The sequence below is a fragment of the Lithobates pipiens genome, unplaced genomic scaffold (genome assembly GCF_037356315.1).
Source record: "Lithobates pipiens isolate NorthernLeopardFrog02 unplaced genomic scaffold, aLitPip1_a1.2 Scaffold_13, whole genome shotgun sequence".
NCBI classification, from domain to species: Eukaryota; Metazoa; Chordata; class Amphibia; order Anura; family Ranidae; genus Lithobates; species Lithobates pipiens.
This window is the reverse complement of record NW_027507718.1, coordinates 352,071,015-352,084,425: the sequence shown is the minus strand read 5'-3', so window position 1 is coordinate 352,084,425 and position 13,411 is coordinate 352,071,015. Positions and strand designations below refer to the sequence as shown.

General features: G+C 41.8%; 1 protein-coding gene across 2 annotated transcripts in view; it reads left to right on the top strand.

Annotated features, from left to right (window-relative positions):
• SPMIP2 (sperm microtubule inner protein 2) overlaps nucleotides 1-13,411 on the top strand; it is a 187,836-nt gene that overhangs the window by 168,826 nt on the left and 5,599 nt on the right. The window contains exon 6 of one of the 2 annotated variants that reach the window (XM_077477126.1): nucleotides 5,863-5,979. The exons of the other annotated variant lie outside the window; for it this stretch is intronic. Coding sequence (XP_077333252.1) covers nucleotides 5,863-5,979 — 117 coding nt within the window. The remainder of the gene's footprint in view (nucleotides 1-5,862; nucleotides 5,980-13,411) is intronic. 2 annotated transcript variants of the gene reach the window in all.

Here is a 13,411-nt window from a genome sequence, read left to right as displayed (position 1 = left end):
ATTTTCTTTTTTTTAACAAGCAGAGGAATACAATAGGACAAAGGGGAGGGTGTCCTGTAGTCCAAGAAAATTATTTTACAAGTATAAAATCCCTATTTTATACAGAACCCACAAATAATATAACTGAGGGTGGGGAACACAGCAAACAAAGCTAACAGGCCCAAAACAATGAACCAGGTTATCCACTCAAAGAGATGCACCTTATGGCCAAAAATGGCAGAGCCCTATACTTCCATCTGGTAAACTTTTACAAAGGTGTGAATAGAAGACCAGGTGGCAGCCTTTCAAATCTGAGAAACAGATGTCTGGTGCTGAAGCGCCCAAAAGACACTGACTGAATGAGGCATATGAGCCTTAACAGAGCAAGAAGGAATCCTTTCCTTCAGGGCATAAGCCTTAGTGATGGCCTGCTTTCACGACCTAGAGCTGGAGGATCAAAATTCAGGACAGCCCTTGTGAAAGCCCACAAGCAGGACAAACCAAGAAGACAATGTTTGGATGAACACATTGCCCAAAAGATAAACTTGCATTGTGTGAACTACATCTAAATAATGTAGAGGCGTTTCTTTGGCTTTCTTTGGGATAGGAAAAAGATGGCAAGATGATGTTCAGATTGTGGTGGAATGAGTAAACCACCTTTGGTAGAAATTAAACTTGGGGCCTCAAAACCACCTTGTCTTTATGAAGAACACAAAAGGTTTCTTTACAGGATAGGCCTGGCAGACCATAGGCCAACAGAGCCCATAGACAGCCTCTGCTGACCTGAACCCTCAATCTGTGGTCATTGAAGACACACATTCTAGTTGTGGACTGAATGAAATATTGCAGGGGGGCAGATTCCCTGGTCTAGACTGAAACTGTTGTACCTTTCTCTGTGTGAATGCTTTTTTTTTCTTTTTTTCCAATTCTATTTTTATTTTCAATTATTATAAAGCATTACATACAATTAAACAATATTCAAACATATGTATTAATTACATGCATAATAATCACATTTATTATTTTATTTCCTCTACCCTCCCTCCCCCTCCCTCCCCAGGAGGAAAAAAAAAAAAAAAAAAAAAAAAAAAAAAAAAGAACACCAACAAAGATGAGGAAAGGGGGATATTGTATATCTAACCTCTCCCCCTCCCCCACTTCTCTCTCCTCCACGGACCCCTCCTTCCCCCCTCCCAGTTCCTTAATCTTTTACCAATTTCCTATGTTGTCTCCATGGAGTCCAAACCAAGAGGCACCTTTCATATGTATCTAATTCTTGTGCTAAGAGTATCTCCATTCTCTCTATATTATCCATTTCTAGAGCCCATTCATTTATCGTAGGCGACTGGATTGATCGCCAGTGCCGCGGTATCACAGTTCTTGCCGCCGTCAACCAGTATCCTAGTAGATTCTTTTTAACATTTTTATATGTTCTTGGTAACATAGAGAGGAGGGTGATTTGTGGTGTATTCGGGATTGCCTCCCCAGTGATTGTTGTAAATAATTGCATAAGCTTTTCCCAAAATCTAAAAATTAGGGGGCATTCCCACCATATGTGGAGCAATGTGCCCTTTTCTCTATGGCACCGCCAACATATATCCGATTTTTCTCGGTATATACGGTGAAGTGTCACTGGGCTCCAGTACCATCTTGAGAGCAGTTTGTAATTCGTCTCTTGTGCTTTAATCGACGGTGATAGACAGTGAGAAAAATTAAATGCCTTCTCCCATTCCCCAACCTCAATTTGAGCGTTGATCTCATTAACCCATTTACTTATGTATTCTGGGGGCTCCGGGTGATTTTTAATAATAAACATCTTATACAGTACTGATATAACATGATTTGGTTTTTGATCTTGTGTCAGGATAGTTTCAAGTTGTGTCAAATCTCTACCCAGAGATTTACTTGATCGTATTGTACACCAAAATGACCGCAACTGCCAAAACTCCAACATTTGCATAGGTGTTGGTCGCTGAGTAGGGAATAAATTTAATAAAGACGGAATAGTCCCCTGACATAAAATATTACTCAGTCTATAATGGGATTCCCTATTCCATATAAGAAAACTTGTCCTATTTAATGCCGGTGGAAATAAAGGGTTGCCAAATAGAGATGTCATAGGTCCTACATAAGAAGAAAGTTCCAATTTTATAGCTGTTTTGCCCCATACATTCAACACATGAGATGTGAGAGAAGGCATAGATTCTAACAGCTCACGATTTAAATTGCTATCAGACAAGTCTAACCATGGCAATGCCTTTAGATCCAATTGATTCAACCCTTGTTCTATTTTTACCCATTGTTTGGTTTCCAAACAATAAAACCAATCCACCAGTCTAGTCAGAACAGCCGAAGCATAGTAGTAGTATAGATCAGGTGCACCCGCACCTCCTTTCGTTTTTGGTAATGATAATAATTTCTTTTGTAATCTTGGTTTTTTATGTCCCCAAATAAATTTTGTAAAAGCCGATTGTAAAGTGGAAAAAAAAGATCTGGGGACACCAATTGGGATAGTTTGAAAAAAATACAAAAACCGCGGTATTATATCCATTTTTAATATATTAATTCTCCCAAACCATGAATATTGCTTAACATCATATTTTTTTAGATCTTGTAGGGTACGTTGCAGGAGAGGAACATAGTTCATTGAGTATAAATGGTTTGAGTCTGGGGTGATTTTAACACCTAAATATTTTACAGCTGTAGAGCAAATCCTAAACTTAAAATTAGCTCTCAACATTTTAACCTGTTCGGGTATGAGCGACACATTAAGGATTTCTGATTTTGATATATTTACTTTGAAATTACTCAGTTTCCCAAACCGCTGGAATTCAGACAAAACAGAAGGAATTGCAATGTGTGGATTAGTGATATAAAGTAATAAATCATCAGCAAACAAAGCCATTTTTATTTCCCTCTGTTCTATCTGAACTCCAGAAATGGAAGAGTTCTGTCTAATAGCCGTCGCTAAATATTCCATTACTATAACATAGAGTAAAGGGGATAACGGGCATCCCTGACGAGTACCATTTTGTATATTAAAACTTGTTGTTAATGAACCATTAATTTTTATTCTAGCTACCGGTTTAGTATATAATGCCATGATCTTATGGAATATATTTGACCCCAGTCCTATTTGCATTAAAGAATGTTTTAGGAAGGGCCATCCCACCCGATCAAATGCCTTTTCTGCATCAACTGAGAGAAGGCATACTGGAATTTTAGCCCTTTGTGCATAGTTCATCAACAAAAAAGTTTTAATCGTGTTATCACGTGCTTCTCTACTTTGAATAAATCCTACCTGGTCTGTATGTATTAAGCTTGGAAGCAATGGTTGAAGACGGAGTGCAATCAGTTTAGCATATATCTTTAAATCTATCCCAATCAATGATATGGGTCGGAAACTAGAACAAAGTGTCAAATCCTTTTCTGGTTTGGGAATCAGAGTTATATGAGATTCCAGAGTCTGTGTTGAAAATTGGTTCGTAAAGGAAATAGAGTTAAACACTTGAAGCATAAACGGAGCTATATGTTCTTTAAACGTCTTATAGAATTTTGATGTAAACCCGTCAGGGCCTGGACTCTTATTTGTTGGAGTATTGGCAATTACTTCTAGTAGCTCTTCAAGTGTAAATGGAGAATCCAAAGATTCCCCAGTAGCACTATCTATTGTCGGAATAGCATTCTCCCTTACATATTCCCCCATAGTATTGTCTCCAACTCCCTCATCCTCCCCTAGTGATGATGGGGTCAAATTATAGAGGGCTGAGAAGTATTCTCTAAAAGTTTGTTGAAGCTCACATGGGTCAGATGTCAATTCCCCTGATGATTTTTTTATACTTGGTATAAAGGTCTGTGGTTGACGTGGGTGTAACATATCAGCCAACATTTTCCCACACTTATTCTCAGATCTATATCTTCCCACTGCACGTCTTTGTTGGTATGAGCTCTGAGATGATTTGAATAACTGTAGTAAAGATATCCTCGTAGAGAAAATATTGGCTGATATATCTGGAGAACAGTGGGTTTTATGTCGAGTTTCCAAAGAATGGAGCTTCAATAACGTATTTTCGATAATTTTTGATTTTTCTTTTTTAAGACGAGAACCATGTTGAATAAACACCCCTCGTATTACTGCCTTTAAAGCCTCCCATTTCAAGGGTAAGGCAGTTTCATCCTGTTCATGGTCGGAGATAAAATTATCAATCGCCTCTGTAATTGCTTTATGACAGATTTGATCTTGCATAAGTGTATCATTCAAACGCCACGACCAATTAGTACCCTGAGTCTGAGGGGGTACTATTGTTAAAAATACTGGTGAATGGTCGGACCAAATAAATGACCCGATTTCTACAGAGGGGTTCCATTCCAATAACTTAGGACCAGTTAAAAAAAGTCTATTCTACTATATGTTTTATGCGCTGAAGAAAAATATGTATAGTTACGATCTTTAGGATTTAAAGTTCGCCAGAGATCCATCAACCCATGTTCAAAAAGTTTGTTTTTAAGTGCCCGCAAACGAGAATATGAAATATTTGATCGTTGAGCTGACGTATCTAGTGAAGGGTCCAGTACTAAGTTAAAATCTCCTCCCACGATAACCGTACCTTCTGCACAATCTGCTAGAAGGCCTAGATAACTCACAATTGCCTTAGTTTGATCACAATTTGGAATATAAAAATTTGCAATCGTGAAAATTTTATCCCACAGTCGGATTTTAAGAAACAGATATCTTCCATTTAAATCAGCTCTATATTCCAAATTCTGAACTGGTAAGCGCTTGTGAAAAGCAATAGAGACCCCTCTTGATTTTGAACTCGACATAGTGCTATGGAACCATTGCGAGTAGTGTTTACGAGAACACACAGGGATATTGTCACTTCGAAAGTGGGTCTCTTGAAAGAGTATAATATCTACCTTAGCTTTATGCAAACTATATAAAATCTGACCTCTTTTTGATTTATTATTAAGACCTTTAATATTGTAGGTACATAATTTTAGTGATACTGGCGAGGAAAAAATCGCTGCCATATCAAATTCTGAGTGGACTAAAGAAAGAAGGAAGAAGGATGGAAAAAGAAACAGGAGGGAAGAGAGAGAGATAAAAAAAGAGAAAAAGACCCCCACACCCCCGGCGCAAGAGTTACAGAGTTGTGCTCTCTAAAATTGGAGAAGCTCCTTCTCCCCGATCCCTAGGTTACCCAGGGGAACGTTAACTAAATTACCAAAAAAAAAAAAAAAAAATTTAAAAAAAAAAAAAAAAAAAAAAAAAAAAACCCCACCCAATATGGGATCTATCCCAAAAAAAACACCAAACCCTACCTGAGGGACGGTGATTCCTATAAGGGGAAAGAGCTATGGAGCACTTAGGGAGGCTCTGTACAGTAACAATGGGCATCCATAAACAAATATAATAATAATCCAAGAAAAGACAATTCTCAATTCATTGTTAGATTAAATAGCTATTACTCAAATAACACTTGAATTCGCCAGCTGTTTTACTCTGCCTAATTAGATTTTGGGTTTTCTGATTGATTGTTTCTATTGTCCTCCCGGGGTTCCGGTCTTCTAAACTGTGTATAAGTCTTGGGCCAAGTTATTAATGGAAGATCATGTAAACCCAAGGCAGTTTGTATAGCGGGAATATCAGAGGGGTCACGTAAATTTAGCCACCTGCCATCTTTCTTAATTTGTAGCTGAAAGGGGAAATTCCACCTATATACAATGTTACGATCTTGCAGCATTATTAATAGAGGCCTTAACGCCTTCCTCTTCTCCAAAGTAAATTGACATAGATCTTGTAACAATTGTATATTTGCTCCATTAACATTAATTTGTCCCCTCTCTCTTGCCCTTCTCATAATCTCCTCCTTATCCTTATAGAAATGTACTCGACATATTATGTCCCTTGGTTTATCTGGATCTAGTTTACGTGGTCCCACTGTCCGATGTACTCTATCAAGTTCCAAATTTGATTCCTCTGGTTTCCCCAGCAGTGAGGTAAAAATGTGGTTAACTGTTGTAGCAAGCTCTTCATTTCTAACTGATTCTGGCAGTCCCCTAATCCTAATATTATTTCTTCTACTACGATTGTCTTGGTCCTCCCATAATTGAAATAGTGTATGAATATGAGACTCCTGGGTATCTATACGCTGTTCATGAGATTGTACATGCTCCCCTAATTTGTCTACAGAACGTTCAACTTCTGTTATTTTCTCCCCAGTTGCCTGTAGCTCTTTATGTACAGATTGAATCTCCTTGTGGAAACCATGTTCTAGACGCTGGATAAAGGCTTCCATTTCATGGCGAGTGGGCAGTGCTCTTAAGTAGGTCCGAACATCCCCCACTTCTGATCCCAACTCATCACCCATTATGTCACCTTTTGGGTTCCCATCTATATTCTCGTTATTCACTATATTTACTGGAGTATATCCCCCTAACAACGGGGGGGATGGGGTTGAGTATTGAAGGCCATCCTCGAGTCCTCCCATATTCATATGCATATCTAATGCGCCTATACCTGAGGTGTTAGGCACTTTGTTTATAACTACCGATTCTACAAACTCAATCGGTTCTTGTGACTCCAAAGCCGATTCCCACATGTTTTTTATGGCATCCGCACTATCCTTTTTTGATATCTGTAGATTTTTTCCTGCCCCAGTACTTAAAGAGCCCAATGGCCCTACAGATGACACTGATGGTTTCATTATTGATACCACTGGTGTTAATATAGTATTTTCTGCTTGTAATAATTGTATATGTGTATCCTGCATAACAACAGAAGCTGACATTCCCCTGTTGCTATCTATTGTTGTCTTCGATGTACGTGATCGTGTCCGGCCCCCTACCGGAAAAAACTCTGCTATCCCTTGTTGAGCGTTAGAGGAACCTATTAATGAATGGTTAGATGTATTCCCTAGTGTACCCTTATTGCATAACACCGGACTTGCCGGTTTACATACTGTATTATACTCTCCTCTCCTCTTCCTCCGTCCCATGGGTATTCCCAGGGGTCACTGTTTTAGAGTCCTATTGAAAGACAGTTTATACACGTAATCTACCTTCTGGTTCAACCCGTGTTATCAAATGCCAACCTCCCAATAATAGTAATTTATGATCACTTCTATTGTCAAAACAGGAATATCAATATTTTTGGCATTACCCGCTAAATCTATGATATTCTTATTATCTGAAGTATCGACAATATAAACAGTTTTAACGATATCAACAATTTAACACTAACAAAAAGTTAACAATATCTAAATTTCAGTCAGTATCAGCAATATCAGTACTTTAGCAGCATAAATTATTTCTCATCCATAACACTAGGGCAGCATCACTAATTAAACAGCGTCAACTGCGATAGCAACAATCAATAGTTTAGTGATATCAGCAGTTGAGTGATAACAGCAAAACGATATCAGCAGTTTGAACAATGTCAGTAGTTGAACAATGTCACCGATTGAGCGATATCTGCCGTTTAAGCAATTTCAACAGCTGAACAATGTCAGCGATCAAACAATAGCAACAATCGAGCAGAGACAGCATTTGGGCAAAAGCAACAGTCCATCATTGGCATGCAGTTGAACGATGACAGCAGTTGAGCAATGTCGGCACTCAAGCAACGTCAGTAGTTGGACGCTGTCAGCAACTAAATTCTGTCACCAGTTGAGTATTGTCACCAGTTGAGGACTGTCACCAGTTGAGCACTGTCACCAGTTGAGCACTGTCACCAGTTGAGCACTGTCACCAGTTGAGCACTGTCACCAGTTGAGCACTGTCATCAGTTAAACTCTTGTCAGCATTTAAGCAATTTCAACAATTGAGTGATATCATCAATTAAACAATTTCAGCAATTAAGCGATATCTGCAGTTTGGCAATTTCAACAGTTGGGCAATGTCTGCAGTTGAGAGATTTCAGCGATCAAGTGATATCTGCAGTTGAGCGATTTCAGCAGTTGAGCATTGTCTGCAGTTGAACGATTTAAATAATTAAGCAATTTCAACAGTTAAGCGTTTTCAGAAAATAAGCGATTTCAATAGTTGAACGATTTCAATAATTAAACGATTTCCTTCAGCTGGACGATATCAGTAGCTTGACAATATCAGCAACAGAGCCATATCAGTAATTGAGCCATATCAACAGTTGAGTCAGTTCAGCAATTGGGCCGCAACAGCAGCTGATCAAATAACAGTAATTGAACATTGACTGCAGTTTAACAATATCAGTAGTTGATTGATGACGGTAAATAAGCAATATCAGCTGTTAAGCGATAGTAGCATTTGGGCGGTATCAACAATTAGGCGATGTCAGTGATTGAGCAGTACTAGTAGTTAAGAAATGCCAGCAATTTCACACTGTCAGTAGATCTCTTGTTTAACATTAGCAGTTTAGATAGCGTTGATTCAACCGTGTGAATGCTTTTAAGTGCAATGATAGGCCTAGGTTGATTTGACTTTTTTTCAAGACTTGGGTTTAAGCAAACAAGTCAAAGTCAGAGACTGTGAAGCAGGATGGTAGACCTTGAGACAGCAGGTCTGGTTGATCTGGAAGTGCCCAATGAGTGTCTTCTGTGAATCACAGTATGTCAGAGTACCAGGTACTTCTGGGCCGATTTGGTGCCACCAAGATAACTGAAATGCCCTTCATCTCAATCCTTTCAAACAGTTGAGGAAGAATGCATAGCGGAAGGAGCTGGAATTGGTCCCAAAGGGCCACCAGTGCATCTGCAGCAAAGACCTTTGGATTCCTGATCCGGTCCGCTTTTCCAAGGGTATCATGGCTTCTGATGCCACCTTGATTAATGTAAGCCACAGCTTTGACTTGTCTGGCTGGACCCAAAGGCCTGTATAGCACAGATGCGATAAAGAATGATGTGGTCCAAGGCCCCAAAAGTAATTGGTCTCCATCCCAAATTTTAGACAAAGAAAAGGGAAAGTGGTCTTTAAATTAGGCCAATCACTGTATAAAGTAAACATGTGGGATATAAAACATAGTGTTGCTTTTATGGGTTCCCACAAAAAAGGGGGAATTTGAATGAGAGATGTATACCAAAAAGCAGTCTTGGCAAAGAACATTTTATTATACCATGTGAAATCATGTACAACATACTGAATTATGCCGCGTACACACGTATCAGACTATCCGGCGGACTTAGTCTGGCAGACAAACCGCCGGACTTTCCGAACGAGCTACCTGTCCATATCAGACCCTTATCAGAGCACGCTACCCGGCCGGCCAGGAAAGGGGGTGGGGACGAGCTAGCGGTCCCCCCCTCCTGAGCTGTACCAGGCCGCGTGCCCTCAACATGGGGGGTGCCTCGGGGAATGGGGGGACCGTGCGCCCCCCCCCACCCCAAAGCACCTTGTCCCCATGTTGATGAGGACAAGGGCCTCTTCCCGACAACCCTGGCCGTTGGTCGTCGGGGTCTGCGGGCGGGGGGCTTATCGGAATCCGTGAGCCCCCTTTAATAAGGGGGCCCTGGATACCGGCCCCCCACCCTATGTGAATGAGTATGGGGTACAATGTACCCCTACCCATTCACCTGTTAAAAAAAAAAAAAAACTCAACACACAAGGGTTAAAATAGTTTATTGCCCAGCTCCGGGGGTCTTCTTGCCGGATTTTTTCTTCGCCGCCGCCCTCTTCTTCTGACTTCGGGGGTCTTGTCCCCCTCTTCGGTTCTTCTTGCCGGGCCACCTCGCTTTCTTCTAGCTCTTTTGCAAGCGGTGACCCGGTCTTCTGTCGCCGTCTTCTGTTCTTCTCTTCTGGAGATGTTGCCTCGTCGCTGTCTCCGGTCACTATGACAGGACACGTGGCGTGCGGCGACTTATATAGGGACATCACTGGAAGACACAGTCCCAGCATCCTCAGAAGATAGCGGAGGAGTCCGGGGAGAAGACCCCCGAACACGGAAGAAGACCCCCGGAGCTGTGCAATAAACTATTTTAACCCTTGTGTGTTGTGTTTTCTTTAAAAAAAATTCACAGGTGAATGCGTAGGGGTACATTGTACCCCATACTCATTCACATAGGGTGGGGGGCCGGGATTCAGGGGCCCCCTTATTAAAGGGGGCTCACAGATTCTGATAAGCCCCCCGCCCGCTGACCCCGACAACCAACGGCCAGGGTTGTTGGGAAGAGGCCCTTGTCCTCATCAACATGGGGAAAAGGTGCTTTGGGGTGAAGGGGCTCACTCGTCCCCACCCCCTTTCCTGGCGGGCCGGGTAGCATGTTCGGATAAGGATCTGATATGGACCTGGGGGGACCCCATGCCGTTTTTTCAGCGTAGGGATGCCCCTTTAAGTCCATACCAGGTGACAGGGTCAGCGATGCCTCATTCGCTGGTCCCGGCTACCTGGAGCCGTGCTCAAAATGAGCGGACTTTCCTCTGGGTGGGAAAAGTCTGTTCATTTCAAAAGTACGGTGGACTGGCACACACACGGCCGTACTGTCCGCCGAAATGTGAGTCCGGCGGACAGATTGATGTGCAAAACTCCAATCTTAGTCCGTCGGACTTTGGGGTAAAAGAAGTCCGCCGGAGCCTACACACGGGCGGATTGTCCGGCGGACTTGAGTCCACCGGACTTTTCCACCGGATTGTTTGATCGTGTGTACGCGGCATAACACAAAATTGCATTTACAGAATCGCATACACATAGGGCATGCTAAAACTGCATATAAATATTGACACCATGGTAATAGGCATATCAAATGGGCCATGAGCACATATGTTCCCTACAGGTGTGTCATAGATGCTACAAATTCCTCTCTAGGTAAAAAGTAGGAATGGAAGTATCTAAGAGGATAAGGGAGACTCCGAGGTGTGAAGACTTTGGTCCTGAGAACAAGTGCATAGTTTTAAAAGGAACCCTGAATAACTGTATCCTGGCCCTGTGCAGAGTATTTGCTTGCCTGTCCCTTGTCCTATTTCCCTTCTGTTTGATGTGTGCACCATGGAAGTGAGGGGATTTCCTGTGGCTTACTGACAAACTTAATCAAAAGGCAGTACTATGCACCCAGACCAGACCAGTGTGTACCAAAATGTGTCTCAGGCCTGGAAAGTAGAACATATTAAGCGTATAACTGTAACAGACCATTTTATAGTGGAGCACACTAGACCATGCCTGTGAAACTATTTAAAAGTGTTTCAGCAGCGGTAGTAAACACTGTTCCTAGCCTAAGGAGTTCTTGTCACAGATAACCTTGTGCCCAGTGCAGGGTCCCAGTGTCAAGGGACTATCCTTAGGTGGGGGAGGGGTCCTGTGGTTGACCCTCCCAGGAGAATGACAAAGCCCCAGACTAATCCACACCAGGGTACAGTAGGCCATACCACCGTCTCCATGGACAGAGTCCTCACATTACCGGTATTTGAGTTGGCACTGCCTTGGACTTGTAAAGCACTCTGCAGCTAACTACACCATGTTTTACTGCCATAGAAAGGGTGAGCACTAAAAGCAGTCCTGTGGCAGAGGCAACATTACACCCTGACCCATGTCTTCCATGTTGCAGGTCCAAGGGCTACTGATCCAGAAGCTGCAATATTCTTGCTCCAGTGTCATTGGAGAACCAAAAGGGGGTTATTTACTAATGGCAAATCCACTTTTCACTGCAAGTGCACTTGGAGGTGCAGTCATTGTAGATCTGAGGGGGACATGCAAGGAAAATAAAAAACAAAGTTTTTGCTTGCACATGATTAAATAATAAAATCAGCAGAGCTTCACCTCATTGCAGAGCTTCCCCTCAGATCTACACCGATCTACATCAACTGCACTTACAAGAGCTCTTGTAGTGAAAAGTGGATTTGCCCTTAGTAAATCAACCTCAAAGTCTTTAATCTTCCAAAATAATCAGATTCTTAAGCTAGAAACCTACCATCAAGTGGGAAGAGGTTGTCCACCAATAACTGCTAAGTGATAAAAAGATGCTAGTGTTCAAAGAATGTTAGGTATCATCGATTATTATGCCCTTTGTGGCCAAGGAAAAAAAAACAAACGTTTCAAAATCGGAGGAGGCGTTTTAGAGCATAAGCTCTAGAGACCAAATTCCTTGTCCAGCAATTGTGAATTTGCAGTAGCTTTTAGGTACACTCTAATGGCTCTACAAACATCCAGGCTATATAAAGAGACTTACTTTGGATGCTTAGGAGCAAGGGGCAAGGATGGCAGAACAATGCCCTTGTTGAGACCGAACAATGAAACCAACTTTGGAAGGAAGGATGGCATAGGACAGTGATGGCGAACCTTGGCACCCCAGATGTTTTGGAACTACATTTCCCATGCTGCTCCACTACACTGCAGAGTGCCAGAGCATCATGGGAAACGTAGTTCCACAACATTCAGGGTGCCAAGGTTTGCCATCACTGGCCTAGGATATAACACAGCCTTGTCATGTAAAGTATGTAGAAAGAGACACTAGTTTAAAAAGAAGTCTAACCAACTTGATGGCCAGCAGAAAAGCTACCTTTTAGGTAAGAGATTGTAAGGGAATATGCCTGATCTGTTCAAATGGTGTTTTTTACAAGGCAGAACAAACCAAGTTAAGATTCCAGGGGAGCACAAGATGCTATAAAGTGGAGGTGGAGTGCCTTATAAGAGAAACACCTTGAATTACATTTTTTATGTAGAGAAAGTGAAATTAGAAGCCTTTGGATGGATAGGGCTGAAACTTGCTCTTTGGGGTGCTGAAAGTGAAAAAAACTGGTCTAGACCTATTTGTAGGAAGGCCAAAACATGGGAAACAGGTAATCTATGGGGCTGAATTGACTGCGCTCACACCAGGCAAAGTAGGATTTCCAGGTATGATAATAAATCTTTCTAGTTGTGGCTTTTCTTGCTATGAGCAAAGGTAGCAATGGCAGGCTCAAAGACCTCTATATACTTCAGAAACTGTGTTTCAACCGCCGTGCTGTTAAAGCCAGACACAGTAAAGTCAGAGACAGAGTGGAATAGAGGGCATTGAGAAAGCAGATCCAGTTTGTTGAGGAGGTCAAGGGTCTTCTGGAAGAAGCCGAAGTATGTCTGTGTACCAGGTTTTTCTGGGCCAGTTTAGTGCCAGAAAAATCACTGTCTTCCTATTTTGTGGAGCAGGCAAGGTAGACTGTTCAGTGGAGGAAAGGCATAAATTGGCCTGATCCAAGAGCAAGTGCTAACTAGAGCATTGGAGGTCAGAGCTAGAAGATCCTTTGTCATGTTTTTGGTTGATGTTGCCGCAGCTGGTTGTTGCTGCTGCTGTTGTTGTAGTTAGTTGATATTGCTAGTTGTGGTTTGTGTTAGTGGTCGTTAGGTGTGGCTGGTTGTTGGTTACTGTTGGTGGTTGTTTTTGGGTGTGGTTGTTGCTGATTATGGTTGGCTGTTTTTGTTGTTAGCTGTTTTTGTTGCTGGTTGTGGACGGTGGTTGTTTTTGTTGATGGTTGCGCTTTTTGGTGGTTGTAG